This window comes from Spermophilus citellus, assembly GCF_964194105.1.
Source record: "Spermophilus citellus genome assembly, chromosome: 17".
Classification (NCBI taxonomy): domain Eukaryota; kingdom Metazoa; phylum Chordata; class Mammalia; order Rodentia; family Sciuridae; genus Spermophilus; species Spermophilus citellus.
This window is the reverse complement of record NC_138199.1, coordinates 77,012,282-77,032,442: the sequence shown is the minus strand read 5'-3', so window position 1 is coordinate 77,032,442 and position 20,161 is coordinate 77,012,282. Positions and strand designations below refer to the sequence as shown.

At 50.1% G+C, this 20,161-nt stretch overlaps 1 protein-coding gene across 5 annotated transcripts in view; it reads right to left on the bottom strand.

Moving 5' to 3' along the window:
* RPTOR (regulatory associated protein of MTOR complex 1) overlaps positions 1-20,161 on the bottom strand; it is a 332,026-nt gene that overhangs the window by 68,208 nt on the left and 243,657 nt on the right. For 3 of the 5 annotated variants that reach the window (XM_081272392.1, XM_081272394.1, XM_081272396.1), the window contains 3 exons: positions 19,279-19,380; positions 12,744-12,827; positions 11,101-11,211 (listed from right to left, as the gene is read on the bottom strand). In XM_081272392.1, the coding sequence (XP_081128518.1) occupies positions 11,101-11,211; positions 12,744-12,827; positions 19,279-19,380 (297 nt within the window). The remainder of the gene's footprint in view (positions 1-11,100; positions 11,212-12,743; positions 12,828-19,278; positions 19,381-20,161) is intronic. The other 2 variants (XM_081272393.1, XM_081272395.1) reach the window with 2 other exon arrangements.

Below are 20,161 nucleotides of genomic sequence, written 5' to 3'. Positions count from 1 at the left end.
CCTGTAGAAAGCATGGGAACAGGAGTCCAGGGCACAACCAACAAGGAAGAGCCTGGCCCAGGAGGTTGCTCTCACAGGTGGTCACGGTCCATTGCTGAGGGCCACCAGGGCCCCGGGCTTTGCGCTGTCAGGGTGTGGTGCTGGGAAGCCAGCCTCACTGACCCCAAACACTGCCTCACATGAGTCGGTATGTATGTGTGAGGAGGGGATGGAGGGGGCACAGCGGAGGGATGGGGAGAGAGAGGCTGTGGAAATGTCCGAGCGACTGAACTGCAAGGGAGCCACTTGCAGTGGCAACGACAGCAATTGTGAGACTGGCAGGAGGAAGAAAGCCTGCTCTTCCTGCGACTGCCTGTTACTCACTGTGTGACCCTTTCCTGGGACCAGGGAAGCCTGCACATATGGCCACGTCTCTTCCCACCCCCAAATGTGGATTCACTTCACAAATGCCAGCGTGTTTTTCCACATTCACTGACACGGTGCCCTTGGTGTTCCCTAGTGGTACTATAAATAAAACTTTATTAACTGTGACGAGGAAGGTCTGCCTGAATTGTATATTAATTGTGCCTACAAAAAAAAAAAAAAAAAACTCAATTAACTGGAACCCAGCTATAGCAGTCCTTAATTAACTGCCTCCCCTCCCTTAATCTTCTTAATTAGCAGAGAGAAAAATGGTAGCAACAGACTGGAGGAATTTATTAAGAGCCACCAGTACCCCCATCTTCCCAGAGCATGCACTGCGACAACATGGATCTGGCCACGTTTCCTGTACTTCTCATCAAGCAGTCACATGGCCTTGAGGATAGTTAAACAAACATTGTGCCCCATCGCCTCCCACCCTGCCCCTGCCCTCTTTTGCACTGTGAAAACTGCAGATAGCGCACTGCTCTGCCCAGAGATGTTCCTAAGGAAAGGGACATTCGTTCACAGCCACAAAATCATTACTGCTCTCAAGAAGTCCAAAGGCGACACAGCACTATTGCTGCTACCCAGCCCCCACTCCAACTCCTCCTGCTAGGCACGAGCCCATCCCAGCTCTGGATTTGGCCTGGGGCCTATGCCAAACATCTGGCAGTGGCATTGCTCAATGGCTTCATTGAGGAGGAAGGGCTACATGAGAAGCTTATGTGCGGCCTGTGAAGCACCAGCACAATGAGGGCAATGGATCCAGCCCTCATAAGCTACCTCCGCCTTTGGCGACCCTCCTGCCCCTCCACAGCCTGCTCTGCCTTCTGCTTGGACCTGCACAGCTGCAGCTTTCCTCCACTGGCTTCCTGTCCTCAGGGTGTCGTGCTGGGGTGAATCCCGCTTTCTTACTGCTGAGTAGGACCCCTTAGTGGCAAACCTCCTTCACCTATTCACTCACCGGTACTTCCGGTTTTGGGCTATGAAACCTGACCACGCTGCAGGTCCCCCAGGTGAGTACAGCCCGTGTGTGGAGGGGCTGCACTACGGGCAAGTGTGTGCTAACAACCGTTGTCCTCAGAGGTCCCATGGGTGTGGGGGACCTGATCTGGTGCTGATGCGCACCTCTCCTGACTGGCGGTGCCCAGCATGTCTCCACGTGCACGCTGCCCACTCCTGCTACTTCACCAAAGCCTCTGCTCAGACCTCCTGCCCACTTTTCTTGGCATTTATGTTTTTTTAGGTTCAGTTTGGGGAGTTCCTACGTGTTCTCAGGATACGTTTATTTATTTATTTATTTATTTTTTAAAGAGAGAGAGAGAGAGAGAGAGAGAGAGAGAAAGGATTTTTAATATTTATTTTTTAGTTTTTGTTTTTTTTTGGGCGGACACAACATCTTTGTTTGTATGTGGTGCTGAGGATCGAACCTGGGCCGCACGCATGCTAGGCGAGCGCACATCCCCAGCCCACGTTTTTTTATTAGAGGCACAATCAGCACACACTTTCCCCATCTGTGAACGCTGTGCTCATTCTCCTGATGTACACATTTTCATTTTAATGACGACCAATTTGTTAATTTGTTGTGTAAGGACTCTTTTGAGTTTTGTGAGAGATCTTTGCTTAATCCAGGGGTCATGGAAGTCTCTTCTTACATTTTTGTCTAGAACCTGTATAGTTGTAACGTTTACATTTCCTCTGTGATCCATTTTGAGTTAATTTGTATGCAATCCAAGGTCTGGGCTCTAGTTTATTTTGCTTGCATATGGATATACAATTGCCCTGGTACCATATAGTTGTAAAGACTGTCTTTTTTGCACTGAATTGACTTATCTTTGCCCCTCTGTTGGAAATCTCTTGTCCATGTGGACAGATGGGGTCTCGCTCTGTTGCCCAGGCTCAAGGGTACCTCTTAATTCCGCTCCTCCCAGGAGCTAGGACTACAGTGAAGTGCCCCTGCTCCCAGGTTTGGGTGGGTCTACTTATTGACCTCCTTCTGTTCTATTATCTGTCTGTCTTTCTGATGCCATTTCAGATCTGAGTCCTGGAATCTACAGCTCAGTCCTGGGTAGGTAGTTTAATCTTCCAGCTTTTCTGCTCTATTCAAAATCATCTTGTCCTTTCCAGGTGCTCTGCATCTCCATATGGACTCAGGAGCAGGACTCATATTAATGGAATAGGTTTTCATTTACTTAGTTTTTCTTGATCCCTGTTAACAATTATTAGTGAGTTTAGTGTATAGATCCTGCGTACTTTTGTCAGACTTTATCCCTAAGTTATTTCATATTTTGATGCTATTATAAATGTCTATTTTAAATTCAACTTCTAATTGTTCATTACTAGTGTATATAAATAAACTGATATTTGTAAATAGATCTTGGAACTGCCAAACACACTAAACCTATTTATTAGTTGCAGTGTCTTTTTAAAATAGATTTGAACAAATTTTCTGCATGGATCATGTTCTTGGAAAATAAAGGTAGTCACGTGTCTTCTTTCCAATCTGTGTCATTTATTCTTGCCTCACTGTGCTACCAAGAAATCCCAGTACAACAGCTGGGCATAGTAGCTTCATGGGTGACAAGGCCAGCCTGGGCCTTTTAGCAAAATCTTGTCTCAAAATAAAAACTAAAAAGGGCTGGGGATGTGGCTCAGGGGTGAGCTCTCCTAGGTAGCAAACACAGCAGAAGCTGTACCGACAGAAGGCGTGGGGCAGGGTTGCAGGCTGTGGCAAGGGCAGAGCCCCTGGGCTGGGGCTGTGGCTGCAGGTTCCTGGCAGGTGCTGTCAGGAGGGTCCCTCCCACTGCTGGTGTGGCTTCTTACTTCTTTAAATTGGAGGTGGATCTCTCATCTGGTAGCTGGTTCTCTGCTCTCGTCAGTATGGCCATGGCACCAGTGTGCTCCTGCGGCCAGTCTCACGGGTCAAGCTGCACTCCTCCTGTTAGCTGCTGCCTGTGCCTGAGGGGCTCTGTGGAGAGGCTGCTCTCTATGCTGCGAGAGCATGCGTGTCTGCAGCTCTAATGTCTCTGACGTTTGGTATCAAGGCAACGCTGACAGAATGACACGGGATGGGGTGTAGTGCCATCCACGTCTCCTCCTTAATGTCTTAAGAATTCCCAGGGACACCAAATGGTTGTGCAGTTGTCTTCGTAGGAAAGTTTTAAATTATAAATTCGATTTCTTTAACAGACATGTGCTATTCAGATTGTCTCTTCTTAAGGAGTGGAGTGTGTCCAGGCATGTGTCTGAGTCCTGTGTCAAAGTTACAGGCTGCTCCAGAGCTTTGCTGTCCGTGGTGTCTGCTCCCATCCTCTTAATGCCTCTGGGCCTATCAGGGTTGCACCGTCATTCCAGACACAGGGAATCTGTCTCTCCGGTCTGTTTCCCTCGCAGGTGTGGCTCATCAATCTTATTGATCTGTTTGAAGACTGGCTTTAGTTGAATTGATTCTCTATGCTGCTTCTGTTTCCTTTCACACTGATTTCTATCCTGGTCTTGATTACTTTCTTCCTCCTGCTCCTTTGGGTTTTCTCTTTCTCTTACTAAGGTCTTTGCAAGCTGGGGCCACAGCTCGACTCTCCCTATGATGTGTGTGAGTAGCCCTAACACCTCCCCTCTCAACCCTTATCAGCTGTACCCACACATTTTGCTATGTTGAATTTTTAATCTCATTCAATAAAAAAAAGGCATCTAAGAAGTTTCCCTCATGATTGTTTCTCTGAAAAATGTTAATATTTTCTTGATTTTATATCTTAATATAAAAGGTATATGTATTTAAACATTTTGATTACATGTCCATAATCTTAAGCCACACATTACATGAAATAACAGATTATTATTCTAATGTGCTATGGGTATGTACTCATATTTACAATTTCCGTAGTTACTTGTGTAAAACTCCCCTTCACTTCACCTCTCCCACGGACCATCATGCCTGCCCTCTGGTCTAGTGGCCTTCCCCCCCACCAACGCCGCACCTGGCTGCAGAGCACACTACGTCTGACTTGTCCGACTTGGTGGGGAGCGTGCTGTGGCCCCCCAGCCCATGTGGCTGCCGTGCAATGCTCTGTGCAGGGAAGGTCGATGGAGCCCGCTCTCCGTGCTGGTCTCTCTCCTGCTTCCTCCTTCCAGGGCTGAGGTACTATAACTATGAATTCCCTCGTCCCCCTGCCATCCGGCCGCAGTGTCCAGGAGCCCTTGCTACTGGGGGAACACGCACTGTGATCCCAATGGACGGGCTCCTTTTCACCCTGAGATGCCCTTGGCCATCGCAAGGCACTGCGGCCCTCCTGAGCCTAGTGGTGGAGGACAGATCTGTCCCACCCCTTACTTTTAACTCACTTGCGTCTCTTTACTTAACTGCTGTGTGAAAGTGCGCTTTCGGTGGGCAGCGTACAGCTTTTCCTCCCTCGTCCTTTCAGTGACGGTCCCTCGACTTCTTCACCAAGGCTGCTTGTGTGACAGCCTCACACCTACCCTCTTACTTCTCTCAGGTGCCACGTCTAGTCTTGTTCTCCCCCTCTTCCTTCCTTCTCTGGTGTGAGTTCACGGGCAGGACTTCGAATCCTCTCCCTCAATGCCAGCTGGTTCTTCCTCAGCTCTGATGGCAGCTGAATCTTGCTGTTTGTAAAGGAACTCGGTGCCCTGCACAGGAGCAAGCGCTGTTCCACTGAGCTGCCCCCAGCCTAGACTCCATTCCTAACTCTCAAAACTTGCCTCCAGGTGACATCAGACCACCAAGTAAAAGAACCAAGTAAAAAGCTGAGAGACAGGACCCCTTTGTCCCCTCTCCTCCTAACCTTCTGATGTCACAGTTATAAACTGCACAGTGCTCTGCTGTTACTGTTGTTCAATCAATCGTGTCTTAAAGAGATTGAAGTGGTGAGAAAACAATCACCATTTATCCACACAGACTCTGCGGTGCTTCTCCTTCCTTTCTAGAGATCCTTGCTTCTTTCTGGTAACACTGTCCTTCAGCCTAAAGGGCTCTGTCCAACATGGCAGCAGTGTAGGTCTTCAGTGAAAATTTTGCTGTCTATATATTTTATTTAAAAATCTTTTTTTAGAGGGGAGAGAGTATTGGGATTGAACCCAGGGTGCTCCACCAGTGAGCTACACCTTCAGCCCTTTTTGTTTTGAGACAGCATCTTGCTAAGTGGCTGAGGCTGGCTCTGAACCTGTCCTCCTCCTGCCTTAGCCTCCCGGGTCACTGTGATTGCAGGTGTGTGCCTCTGCACCCAGCTAAAAGTCTGTTTTTCTCCATCTTTGAAAGATATTTTCACTGGTACAGAACTGTAGGTTGACAGTTCTTCCTTTCAGTGCTTCAAAGATGTTGCTCCAGGGCTGGGACATAGCTCAGCTGGTAGAGTGCTTGCCTTGCATGCACAAGGCCCTGGGTTAAATCCCCAGCACCAAAAAAACAAAACAAAACAAAAAAAAGATGTTGCTCCCCCGTGGGTTTTTCCATTGATTCTGGTAGAAATCTGCTGTTGTCCTTATCTTTATCCCCCCCACTTTCTTTACTGGCTGCTTTTTGGATTTTAAAATTTAACACCAGCTATGAAGTATATGATGTAGTTCTCTTCACGTTTCCTGGGTTCGTGGTTTACTGAGCTCCCTGGACCTGTGGGCTAACAGTTTTCATCAAATTTGAAAAACCCTTAGCCTGCCTTTCTCCCTCCTCTCTCTTTTCTGGGATTGAGCCCGGGCTGCTTACTGCCAGGCCACATGTCCAGCCATTACTTCTTTCAGCACTGCTTCTGACTGTGTCACATCTCCGGCGGTTTCCATGTGACTCGATGACGTGCCTCGGATTCTCAACTCTCTTCTCACCATGCTTCTGTTTGGGTGGTTTTTACTGATAGTTTCTCCTGTGACATGCCATCCATTGTTGACCCTGAGGGGTTTGTCCCTCATGTCACAGACTGCCATTTCCATGTCTACGAGTGAGCTGGGTGCTTTCTATAGCTCTGTCACAAGCCTTTTGAATATGCACAGCAGACATCCAACGACATCTGGAAGTTCTTGCCTGCCAAGCCCAACACTGACAGCTGGGGACATGGTGGCACACTAACTTCCTGCTCCTCATTATGGAACTGCTTCTTGACTCCCCCTGTCTGGTGGTGAGACATGAAGCAAGGAGTGACTTTGGAAGACCCTCTGGGATAGGATTCCTTGGAGAATTCAGAGCTTAGAAGAGGCAGGATCTCCTTGCCCCGGGCCTCACTGTGTCAGATCAGTGTCTACCAATACACCAAAGAGTGTGTGGTTCTGTCCAGCCTATTCCTCTTCCTCAGGGCCTCTTTGCTTCTTCCCACAGCCACTTCTGGAGGACCTAGATACTTGCCACCCACAGCATGAGTTCTCTAAGAGCCTTGAGCAAGATGGTGGACAGTAGCCCTCAGACACCAGTCGGCCCAGCCTGCAGGGCCTGAGCTTCTCAGACTCCTAGAGTATGCCAGGGGGACTGGCTGGCTCCAGCACAGGGCTTGCTCAGAACACTGGGGTCTGACAGCCTCCTTGACCTCACATGCCTCCAATTCACATGAGAGCAAACTCACGGGCCACTGAACTTGGCATGGAGAACTGAGCAGGCCATCGACACAGCCCTGACAGAGGTGAGAAGAGGAGAAGCAACTGCTGAAACCCACACTGAACTTTAATCTCTGGGGACTATGACCAGGGCAATTACCAAGAAGAAGGATGAGAGTCAGTTTCAAACAGAAACGTTTCAAAAGGCCCCTCAGTGGGAAATCACTATTACATGAGCAGGTGCAACAGCTGGGGAACACATCAGTTTGCACGCTGGGCTTGGAGCCTATAGGCACTGCAAAACATAGCAGGGAGGGTGTTTCTGGCTGGGCCACGGGCAGTATGGCACACAGGATAATTCCTTCAGCAGCTGTAGACAAGAACCACCAGCCCTGCTCCTTCAGAGAAGCACTGTGGCCTGAGCCGATGGTCAGCTCTGTCCGTGGGCCCATGCAAGCCACATGGGAATGAGAGGCAATTTCAGACTCCATTCCCTGCACACTGTGACAGGACAGTCAGTTGCAAACTGGGGGACAACACAACTGTGAAGCACAGTTACGACAGGCCACCTGTCTTCAGACACAGACACTCCCAAAATGACAAAGATGTAGACTCCTTCTAGGCACTAACAGGTACTAGAGACTGGTAATCATGGGAATCAAAGCTGGCTTAAATGTTTAATGCAGCACTGGCAGGCCTGGAGGTGGGCCAAGCTCAGTGTCCTCAGCCACACGTCTGCTATCACAGTGGGGGCCTTTTCTGCCCTCCTCTCTCCCTGGGCTTTGCTCCACGTACCCAGCAGCCTTCTCACGTGGTATCAGGGCCAGGTAACAAGTAATGGTGCCAATAAATTTCTAAAAGTGCCAACACAGAAGACAAAGATAAGGGGGTAGGAAAGAAACAGCTCCAACACAACGTCCTGAGGAAAGCCCTCTGTTTGCGTGACTGGGCTCTTCTGTGAATGTGAAAGGAGGGTCGGGGGAATGATCAGAAAGGACAGCTCCATAACAGAGTTGGGCTGGGCAGACACAGGATCTGTATGCTGTCCCCTGAAGGTCCCTATTGGCCGTCACTCAAGAACAGCTTCCCATGGTGGCTGCAGGAGGAGGGCGGTGGGAGTATCACGGCCAGGACCCAGGTGGAGGGCGGCTCAGTGGGAGAGAAAGGCCTGCTGGAGCAAATGGGGCGACGGGCTCAAGTCCAGTGCTCGACTCCTAAGCCCAGTGTTGTCACCAATCTCCTAAAGCATTGGAAGTTAGTTTAATGAACATGAAGGTAAATATTTTGTTGAAACACAAGATTCTATTTATTATGTAAATATTCACTATTTTGGTTATTATAGAACCAACAGAAGCATTCATTGGTCAGAGCCAGGCAAAGAGCATGGGGCCCAGCAACAGTCAGGGTGGAACCAAGTTCAAGTTGGCCCAGATGGGCAGCTCTAGCATCAGGGGGTCAGAAGACCAGGGCCTTGCAGGACACAGTGCCACAGCTCCAATACAGCAGGGCCAGAGTCCTGGGGGGTGGGGGGGTGGCACACTTAGCCCAGAAAATAAGAGACCCTACAGCTGGAGGAGAGGCACAGGCTGCGTGTTTCAGGCAGCATGATGGTCTACATAGAAGTCCAAGAGACCCTACAGGTAAATAATTAGAACTATCAAGAGTCCAACAGAGTTTCTGTGTAAGATCAATAAAGAAACACTAGTAAAGGTCCTGCCCCAGCCCCAAGCAGACGTGCAGTGAAGGCAGCACTTGCAGCAGAAGCAGGGGTTCCTGACTGTCCACCTGTCAAGCCCCTCAGCACAGCCTCAGCAGGGGTCAGCCCAGCTCTGGGTCTCCAGGCACACCTGTATGAGAGGAGGATCTGAGAAGGTGCCAAGGGGCCCCCAGGGCCAGGCTGGACTCCAGTCCAGAGGCTTGTTGGTGGGGCTCAAGGAGTGGGGCATGCTAGTGGCTCTGATGGTGCCACTGCACAGGACCCTCAAGAAGAAAGCACAGGTGGAGAGACTGGGCTTAGAGTGGTTGCTGATCTATTCTGCTGCCTCTAGTGCTTGGAGAACACGGTGCAGCAGGCACAGCTGAGCCCAGTCCAAGGCCACAGGTGGCCTGAGGGTGATTCCAGTGGAGCACAGGCAGGTCCTAGCCACCAAGCGGGAGGGGACCAAGAGGGACGATGGGTCTTGGCTTTGGTGACTAGAGGGCAAATGGAATGAGGCAGACGGGCAGATGGGCAGGTCAGAGCCAGGTACACACCTGCCTGAGAGGAGGAGCTGAGCAGGTGCCAAGAGACACACGGTGTTGCAGGGTCCTCTACTCCCTTCTGCTTCCTCTGCCTCCCAGGAAAGGCAAGGTCCTTCTGGGCTACAAGACCACGACCTCTCCACCCATCTGAGCTGGTGCTTCTGCGTTCTCCCCTTCCCACCTCCACACGAAGCCTCAGGGCCAAGCTCAGCCACTGGTCACGCGCAGCCCTGGGCCTCGGGGCCTCTCTTGTGAGTGCCTGCTTATCCATGACTATGCCACAAGTGCCCACTTGCTCCACGGGGCTGAGGCAGGAACGCTTTCAGCTGGAAGTCCTACTGCAGGTGTCACCCACACACAGCCACACGCAGAGGCCACTGAGGTCCAGCTGGGAATGTGGACCTGGTTCTTCAACTGGACACTGTTTGGACTACTGCTTCGAACACACGCTAAAGAGCAAAGCCAGCCGCCTGGTCTGCCCCCATAGCCCCTCGGGCCACCAACCTCATCCCCGATTCCACTCTCCCGCAGGCTCTGTGCCATGGCAGCTCCAGCCCGACTCAGAACCCCCTGCTGCCTGGAAGGCAGATGGCCAGCACGGAGGCTGCTTCCCGGATGTCTCTGTCCCTCACACCCTGCAGAGGGTAACATCCCTCCCGTGCCCAGCACACCCGTCACTCTGGAACCTCCTGGATGCCAAGACCCTCCCACCTTTCTCCTCTCCATGCCTGTGACTCTTTCTTGGCTCCCCAGGACAGTAGCTCAGCCTCAGAACCTGCACGCACAATCCCTTCCAGGGCCTCACGGCTACCATCAATGGAATCCCAACCCTCAACAGCCTCCTTCCTAGACAGGCTTCGCCCGCAGGCTGCTACTGGGGTCTGAATGAGCTGCTGCCTCTGCCACGCTGGCTCCAGCCTAAACAGCGGCCCAGGGCCACCTGGCCACCCTCTCATCCTTCGGGACAGAGCTGCCCTCCCCTTCCATCTCTACATAGCAATTAACTCTACACTGAGGCCAGGCAGTTTTTTTTTCAACCAGGACTTGGTTTTTATGGTTTTTTTTTTGTTCCCAAATCATCAGTCCCCACAGCCTGGTAACACAGCAGACCCGTCACTCCAGCTACAGGCTTCCTCCTGTCTCCAGCCTGTCGCTGCCAGAGCTCCTGCCCCTCGCAGTCCCGTGCTGGAGCTGACTCTCCATCCTCCGGCCCTCTGCCTCCTCGCACCCCTCAGTCTATCTTACGTGCCCTTGAAATTGGTACATGTGCAGCCCCACCCATAGGATCACTCAGCCCTCCTCCTTCTGAAACCTCCTGTGTGATGTGACTTGATCCACAGGACTGAGCCTATGGGACAGCAGACCTCTGTGTCACCTACAGATTGGCATGGAGTTCTGAGTAAGGGGCCCTGGCCAGGTCTCTGTGGAGAGAACAAGAGACCGCCCGGCCAGCAAGAATGAGGAGCAGGGACAATGTGAAGAGAGCAGAGGAAGGTAGCTGCAAGTGGAGAAGGACCCTCGACTGGGACCTCGGCCAGGACCACGCTGAGAGCCGTGGTAGCAGCTGGGGCCTCGGCCAGCACTTGTATGTTGAAGTGGAAAAGAGCCCTGGTGGGAAGGCTGCTAAGGCCGGTGAGGTGCACCCAGCTTTCATCAGGGGCACAGAGAATGGCCTTGAGGACAGGTGGGGGTGGGAGGACAAAGCACAGGTGCTAAGGGAAGCAGGACAGGTAAGCTGATGGCGGGGGTGACAGAGACCAGCTGCTAGGTGCCGCCATGTAGGGTAGGACGTGGGACAGGAAGTGCAGCAGGAGGGCCAGCCTCAGCCCAGGCTCATTGGCCACTGTCATTCAGGGTGAGTGGCCTGGGGTCCACACTCAGGGCCTTGTTTCCCTGCCCACCAAAGGACAGACAGAAGTCACTCACGCTGTCCACGGCGAGGATCTTGGCCCAGATGAAGACGAGCAGTGGCCGCAGCTCTCGGGCTGAGCTCTGGAGCAGCTTCAGCACGTATGGGAAGATGCCCACTGACAGGGCCTGGGGCGGGAAGGACAGTTGGTGAGGCCCTGCCTGACTTCATGGGCTACAGCCTTGGGATAATACCTCAGCACACGGGCCAATGCGACAGAAACAAAAGACCTCACTTAAAGCCTGCCTCACCTGTAGGTAGACCCGTCTCTGATTTTATTCCTAGAAGGTGTCAGTACTTCTAGCCTTGACCAGGACTGACCTAGAGACGGCCATCTCCAGGGAGCAGCGTGCTGGAAGAGTGCACACTTAGTTATTCTTCCTACTGGTAGACTCCCTCTCTCCTCTTCCATGGCGGCTGACTAATGACACTGTGTTGGCAGTACCCAATTAGGGAAAGCCCTGAAGTGGACCTCAGCAGGCAGCCTGGTGTGCCCGCCCAGTGCCCTGGCTCCTTCTGCCCACCTGCTCCCCTCTTGCAGTGCTCTCAAGCAGGCTGGACACAACATGGCTGCACTTGTGAGCACTCAGTATGTCACTCAAAATGGACAGCTGCTCTTTAATAATGTGCAACACCCAGTGTTTGTTTATTTATTTCTTTTGCAGTGCTGGGATCGAATGCAGTGCCTTGTGCGTTCTAGGCAAGTGCTCTACCACTGAGCTACATCCCCGGGGCCAGTTCAATTTCTAATTGTTCACTGAATATAAATTTTCAAACTTCAACTTTTAAAATTTTATTTGCAAACAGAACCAAATAAGATCTACGTACATATTGCAAATGTCTCCTAGGTCCCTGTTTCTGGGTATTGGGGAACCCAGGAGCACTTTAGCACTGAGCTATATCTGCAACCCTTTTTATTTTGGGATAGGCCCTAAATTTCCCAGGCTAGTCATGAACTTGCAATCCTCCTGCCTCAGCCTGAGGAATCTCTGGTATTACAAGTGTGTGCCACCGTGCCCAACTTGGGTGATAGGTCTCTTGAATCTCTCTTCATTACATATTTCTAAATTTGTTCTTTTTAGTATACATGTTGAATCTCTTTTAATGTAACAATTTCCCCAATTTTCCTTGTGATATATTTGTAGAAAAAGAAAACCAAAACCAGATCATTTCTTGATTCTATTCATGCCAATCTCTTCTGCTTTAAATGGCCATTTCTACTCTGCTATAGAATGAGTAACCAGAAAAGCACTTCAGAACTGTGCCTAAAATAATATGAAAAGGCAGTGATGAGCATTCAGAGACTTCCTGAGAGGGATGCGTGCGGCTCTGTGGCTCCCTGCCTCTTGGCAATGGCAGGCAGGCCTCCTGAGAAGTGCCCTGCCAGCAACACTTCTTCCCTCAGCACTGATTCTAACATCAGATGGGAACAAGGGCAAAGCAGAAACAAAAGACCCAACATGGTGCTGCTAAAAGCTGTGCAGGAACGGGAGGTGGTCTCCAAGGCCTCGGGATTTCCTGGACATCCCGCAGAGGACATGCACTCTAAATCATGTGGCTGGGGCACCTTCCAGAACACTGGCTAAGTTCAGACTGTCACGTGGAAGCTGATCTCCATCCTCCCCCAGCCCTGGGCCCAAGGAAGGCAGTCAGCACGCACCAGGCTTACCGCCCAGGGACCCAAGTCCAAAAATCTTCCCAGCAAGTCCAAGGCTCTCAGCCGGTGCACTTGACTTAGCAGCACCTGGAAAGATAAGAACAGAAGGGCATCACGGCAAGACTGTTCCATTGTTTCCCCGGAAGCCTCTGCCTCTGACTGTGGCTCCGAGCAGGAGCCTGACTGTCTTTCCGTCTGTCTGCTGGTTCCTTCTGTCCTCCACAATTCATACTCCTAGGTTAATAAAACACTCTTTATTTTTTCTTCATGGGTTAAATATGCTCACTGTAGAAAATAGCAGAACACTTCAACTGCACGTGAAAAGGTAACTCAGTGGCACTGTGGTTTATCAACTGCTAAACATTTGTCTTAGACCCACACACATCCCTGACTGATCCCAAACTGGATAACACGTTTTATATATATATATATATCTATCCATGTCTCTTCCTTAAACTGAACACACGGAGGTCATGGCTCCACAGCCCTGGACATGACTTGCCAAGTCATTCGGAACGGAAGCACAGCATTTCATTTATATGAACGAACGTGAGCTTCTAAAAATGATTTCCCACTGCTAGATATTTAAATTATCATAAAATGTTGTTATAAATGATGCTGTGATGAATCTCCTAACCAGCACGACTCTGCACACCCACAGGAGCTTCTCCCCTAGGATAAACTTAAGAAGCAAAACGACACCGTCAAAGCTTCTGTACTTGTGTCACCAAACCACTTGCCAGGGGGGCCACCTGCCCTCCACACAAGCAGTACCAGCTCATGGGGCTGTGGCCCTGGGAAGGCACTTGACCTCAGAGACCAATTTGGCAATTTATGAAACAAGGACAACACAACACCCTCCCACAAGGGCCTCATGAAACTAAGTGATTAAAGCTGGGGCTAACCCAAAGTATTATTATTGCTATTACTCTAAGACAATATGGTAGGTGAAACTGTCCTTTGAAGCTGAAATTTTTCACAACTAGTAAAATTACTTTCATAGGTTATTTCTCTAGTAAAGCAGTAATACATACCTTTATTTTTCTATTTATTTTTTTTAAAGTTGTAGGTGGATGCAATACCTTTATTTAATTTATTTATTTTTATGTGGTGCTGGGGATTGAACCCAGTGCCTTACACATGCTATGAAAGCACTCTACCATTGAGCCATAACTGCAGTCCTAAATGTTTGACTTTTTCCTAGTGATAAACAGTTCTTAGTAAATGAAAAGAGAGTGCCCTTTGCCATCTATTTTGTATGTATTTTCTGTTATATCAAAGTTTTACTTTTCTCTCTCTCTCTCTCTCTCTTTTTGCAGTACTAGGACACCCAAGGCTTTGCACATGCTAGGCAAGTGCTCTGCCACTGAACTGTATCCCAGCCATTTTTATTTTTTGAGACAGGTTAAGTTGCCCAGGCTGGCCTTGAACTTGAGATCCTCCTGCCTCAGCCTCCCAAGCTGCTGGGATTATAGGCATGTGTCACCACACCCAGGTAAAAATTCTATACATTTTTTAAAAAATAATCTTTGATTCAGGGCCTTATGCATGCCAGTCAAGAACTCTAACATGGTGCTACATTTCCAATTCTACATTTATTTTTTTAACTTGGAACATTTTACTTCACCTTCTTAAGACTCATCAGCACATACATTACTTTGACCACTTATCTTGGTGTGTCACAAAGCTGTTAGACACCTGAGGTCCTGATGGAGACTGATTCCTCACTCAGGACAAGGTATCTGAAAACCCCACATATGCACTGTCTCCCTGTCACGGTTCTGGGCTTACATCTGCCTTAAGTCCACAGCTGGCCAGTTGGCAGGTGGTGGGAGCTCTGTGGCATGCACTAGCATGGGCAGAGGCTGCAGGGGACAGCTCCAAGTTGAGTCATTTATAATGATTTTTTCCTTCATGGTGTCTATGCTGGAGGACATGTGTACCAAGTCCCTCAGACCCACAGCATCTCTGTCCTCTGATGTGCTGTCATCCAGTTAGTGTTATGGGGCACTTGCTTTGTGTAGATACCATGCTGGGCAGTGGGGCGGTGAGCAGGGACAGTTAGAATCCCTGGAAGTCAGTCACTTAGCCTTGGAGACAAGCACTAACAGCCTTGCTCACTGCGCATGGGGGTGATGGGCAGTGCTGTCAACACACATACGTAAGCAGAGGTCTGAGCTAGTTGGGGGTTTTGGAAGGGTTTCCCTCCCAGCTAGAAGGTTGCAGCCATATCCTGGAGGGTGATGTGCAGGGATTACAGGGTTCCAGCAGGAAGCTGAGAAAGATGAAGGCATCTGGGGAAGGGCAGGTGGCTGGTCTGAGGTGGGCAGCCAGGGGAGGGGGCAGAGCACTTGGCAGGTCCTTGACATTGTGCATCCTATGCTGGGAGGAGCCGCCGGAGATGCTGATGCCCATGGTAAGTTCTTGCCAGCCCACTTCTGGCCAGCTGTGGTATCTGAAGTCCTTGGGCAACACAGGAGTCTGTGCTGCATGATGTATGCTTATTTGGAAATAAACATCAATGAAAAGTATTGGGAAAAATGGTATTTTTTTTTAATTCAAACATTATATCCTTTCTTTCTTCTGTTGATTCATATATTTTAAAAAAATAAATCCAAACAGAAATCAAAATTAGTTACAAAATATAGAGTGGCTCCTTTGGTCTGTATTTGTACTTTAAACAAACAAACAAAAACCCAAGCTAGAAGCGGTGGCCACGCCTGCCATCCCAGGGACTCAGGAGCCTGAGGCAGGAGGAGTCCAAATTCAAAGCCAGCCTCATCAACTTAGTGAGGCCTTGTTTCACAATAAAAAATAAAAAGGGCTGGGGATGTGGCCCAGTGGTTAAATGCCCCAGTACCTGTTTCAGGCTAGCCCAGGAAGTATGGAAATCACAGAGATAAGTGACAGTCAACAGAGGCATTGCTGGGGTTTTCTTCTCCTCCATGGCAAGCCAGACTGAGGACCAAGAGTGGCTATCTGAAGACCAGGTAAAGCAGAGCTTGCTGAGGCAGCCCAACTCCACCGGCCAGGTGTACAGAGTCAGTGCTCAGGTTCTGGCCCAGCCTGGGACTCCAGGAAGCAGGCTGCTGTGGGGCATCGCATGTCAATGCACAGGTATGTGAGCACACGTGTGTGCAGAGTGTGCATGATGACAGCACCCTAGGCCGCTCTCTGCTGTCACCTAATAACCCTGTTCTTTCAGACCCAATATTTATTTGAAATAAAATGGTACATTGAGAACAGAGTTCTTGTGAAATGCTCTCACTGATTTCCAAGGTCCATGCAGAAGTACAAAAGTTTTACCCTATGAAATCACTCTGTCCTCCTTTTCTGCAATATTGACCTTCATTCTTTCACCTGGGCCATCTCTGCTCACCTGCTACCTGGGGAGGAGGCAGACAGGAATGGTAAGCCCCAGGCAGGTTGCAGAGCCAGAAGACCCAGTACACCATGGAGTTGCAATGTTGTGGGATTCCAGAGCTCCGCACAAGATGACCGTGGTCAGCAGAAGTGGTCAGCAATGATGAGGGGAGAAAACTGCCCCCAAGAACAAGCAACACCTTTCTCCCCAACCTCAGCTGACCTGCAGTTTGAAAGGTACATACAGAAGGGACAGAGGCTGGCTGGAAAGGTGGTATTTCCATGTTGACCTATTATCTGTGGGCCTTTGAAACCTCTCACTGGACCCTAGATGCCCATCAGCTGATTTCTCTGAGGTGTAGGTGGAAAAAATTTGCTCTGGCTTATGGGAAAAGTAGCAGGGATCTGATAAACAAGTAGTCTGTATTAGAAAGCTCTTCCCTGAGTTAAGAATGCCCGACTTGCCAAGGCACTAGAGGAAAATTTATAGATGACAGGGTGTGGGCTCTGGCAAATAACAAAGGGGAAGTGACCAGCTGGGTGAACGAAGCCGGCCTCGGGCGCTCCCACCTTCTTCCTCGCTTCCTCCTTAGTTAAAGTTTACCATCGATCCTGGCTGGCAGGGCCTGGGGGAGAGGCTTCCCCAGTGATGAAGAGCCTGCTGCTCTGCGTGCCTAAATTATCAGAGAGAGATGCTATTTCCCCTCTCTTGGCATCAGGGTTGGCTCCAGAGGCCCTCTCTGTCTCTGAGGGACATGAATTGTAAATGGAACATTAGGAAAAAAGTCAATAGAAGGCCATTTATAAGAGGGTTATTTGGCAAACCCAAAGAACTGGGTTTCACACACTTGGCATGGGGCCCCCGCTTTGGGCCGGGCCACCATCGCCCCACTGCACTGCAGGAGTAAGAGCAAGGGCAACGGGGAGCAACACAACCAACATGGCCACCCACCGCCCGCCTGGTACCTACACTGGCCATTTCCTGTTCCCATTCAATGAGGACACTGGCCTCCACTGGACATCCAGCTCTGTTTTGTTATTGTTACTGCTGCATTTTTGTTTTGTTTTGAAAATCTGTTTCCTTTTTTGTTTATAGGTCACCTTGCTATCCCAGGATGGTCTTAAACTAATCTAAAAGCACAAAAGGGGAACAGTAATTATTTCAAGGGGAACAGTAATTATTTTTGCTTTCTTTTTTATAACGTCAGAAAAAAAGCAGTGATAATATACAAAATGCACCAAAAATATCTACAGTGAAACATGACACACAGTTCTTTGTTGCCCACTGGTTGGTAATGCCAGCTCGAACAGACAATTGCTACATTTTACCACATTTACATAGGACCCTTCCAACTCTTTTTTTACTGGCTGGCACCCTCAGGGTAAAGTCCTAGATGAGGAGAAATCGCATTTTGTGCCAGGTGAATAATCTCTCAAACCCCCAAAGCTGGCTGATGCAGGGCAGAGCAGATTCGAGAGAAGGGAGGGCTGCCGTGTTCCACAGCAGACAGAGAGAAACCCATGCCTGTTTTAAATGACCTTGTAGAAGTGGGAGCCACTCAGGGAAGCTTTGGTCCAGTGAAGACGGACTATGCTGCCCATTACGTGGGGTTAGCAGCTTTAGTAAGGAGGAGGAAGGTAGCTGTCCCTGCACAGGTAGCCCATGACATGGCCCTGCCTGGCGGTGGCACCATGACTTGAGCCCACCTGGGGGAACAGTGCCCTTCCACCTGGAGGGCCTTGGATTTACCTGGACATGGGAGGGACCTCCTCCCTGTCCTGTGCTGGCACAACCCCCCAGACAATCACCACAGCTTCCCCCCAGATCCAAACGCTGTACCCTGATTACAAAAAATAATTGTGATTAGACCTTGGTGTCTGTGGTGACAGGAGTGGGTACAGCCAATTCTGCATCCTTGAGTAGAACAGCTTCTCCCAACCAGGACCCAGTAGATACATGCTGAGACAAGAGCTTGGAGAAATCTTTCTAATATCACTATTGTGATGAATCCCAGTATTCCCACCCTATCCTATCTTTTTAACCAAAAAATCAGCTGGCTGGACACCCAAAACTCATCTCCCAACTGGGTGTGGTGATGCACACCTGTAGTGCCAATGACTCAGGAGCAGAGGAAGGAGGATCCCAAGTTTGAGCCAGCCTTAGAAATTTAGTGACACTATGTATCAGAATTAATAAAAAGGGATAGAGTTGCAGTCCAGTGGTAGAGCACCTCTGTTCAACCCCCCCCATTGCAAAAACAAATAAACCAAAACAATCTGATATCCTGCTTGAGTGGGTAACAATCTACTGTGAGTGTGACACAGGCCATATAAGTGACTAGCCTCTCAAAGGCTCACTCAGAAAGTGTCTATTTCTTATAGCAAAACACTGACAGACCCACAGGCAAAGGAAAGCTGGTGGCTTCCAGGGCCCGTGTTGCTCCAGCTAAAGAAGTTCACAGGAACATCTGTAGCGACACATCATGGTAGGGAGCAGTGGCCACGCCTGTAATCCCGGCAGCTTGAGAGGCTGAGGCAGGAGGATCGTGAGTTCAGAGCCAGCCTCTGTAAAAGTGAGGTGCTAAGCAACTCAGTGAGACCTTGTCTCTAAATAAAATACAAAATAGGGCTGGGGATGTGGCTCAGGGGTCAAGTGTCCCTGAGTTCAACCCCAGTACCAAAAAAAAAAAAAAAAAAAAAAAAAAAAAAAGTAGGGGCACATCTGTAATCTGCCGTGCATCCACCTCTCCTCACAGGACTAATCCATACATCTTGGCTTCCATGGGGGGGGGGGGCGCGCGGGCTGTGGGAGCCTGGGTGGAGTGCAGCTTGCTGGCACCAGCACTTCATCAATTCCTGAAGTGCCAATGGGAGGGGAGGGCGGCAACTCCACCTCAGATTTATCTTTTCTTGGGGGTGGGGGAAGGAATTCAATGACTTTACTAGGAAAGCCCGTTGGGAATAAATGTGCAATCAGCTCCCGGGTCTTCTGATTGGATCTGTGTGATTTATGCACCATCTGGCCCAGAGCACAGCCACCACAGAGGGCTGGTGTTCCAACCGCTATCATGGGACACGCAGGCAGCCGAGGTAAACCAGCCCTTGGGGACTCTGGGCTTTGGCTTGCTTCTGTGATCAGACGCCTTATAGCCGGGCCTGGTCTGAAGCCACTCACCTGTAGAACGATGGGCAGCTGCTCAGGGGGACTCCGGTTCTCCACGCCCATGGTGAGCCACACCTGGAACGCAGTCAGCTGCTCAGCGAAGAAGGGGCTGTGCTGTGGGATGAGCAGAGGCATGAGTTAGGGACCCTGGCCCCACCAGCACCCTGACGGGTCAACATAGCACTCACTGTGGCTCTGACCACACAGGGGAGGGACACAGCAGTGCTTCAGCCCAAAGACAAGGTGGAGCTGCAGGATTTGTGAGCAGCCTGGAGACGGGCAAGAGAGGGCCCAGCTGGGCCCTGTGGCCACGCCTGTGGTCCAGAGACTCAGAGCCTGAGGCAGGAGGGTCACAGTGAAGTGGACCAGCACTAGCCCTTTTTAAAGTTTTATTTTCATACATACATTTAGAAAGTTGTAGGTATCTTATACATAGAAGTTGATGGATTTTTACCAGTTGAATAGGCTTGTGTAAGCAGCATCAAAATCAAGTAGCAGCACACGAGCAACCCCTGGGCCCCCAGCCCCTGCCACAGCCGCCTTCCTGGGTGGCCACGTCTGCCTGCTTCTGTGGGCCGAGAGGTAGAGCCACACAAAGTGAGGTCGAGTCTGGCCACCTCCCATTAGCATGGGGGCCTACAGGTGTAGCTGTGGCTCTTGCTGCAGGTGGAACACCTGTCCCTTCCACCTCCAGGGGGCACCTCGAGTTCCTGTGGTGGCCCTCACAGTGCAGGCCCGAGTACAGTGGAGCCTGAAGCACAAAGAACAGCCAGTTACCCTGGCTCTATCTTCACTTGAAATGTTAACGTTTTGCGCCCCTCCCTTCTCCACCATCCCAATTTGGTGAAATTATTCCCCAAAGCAGAATTTTGATTCCAGAAATGAGGTAGCAAGA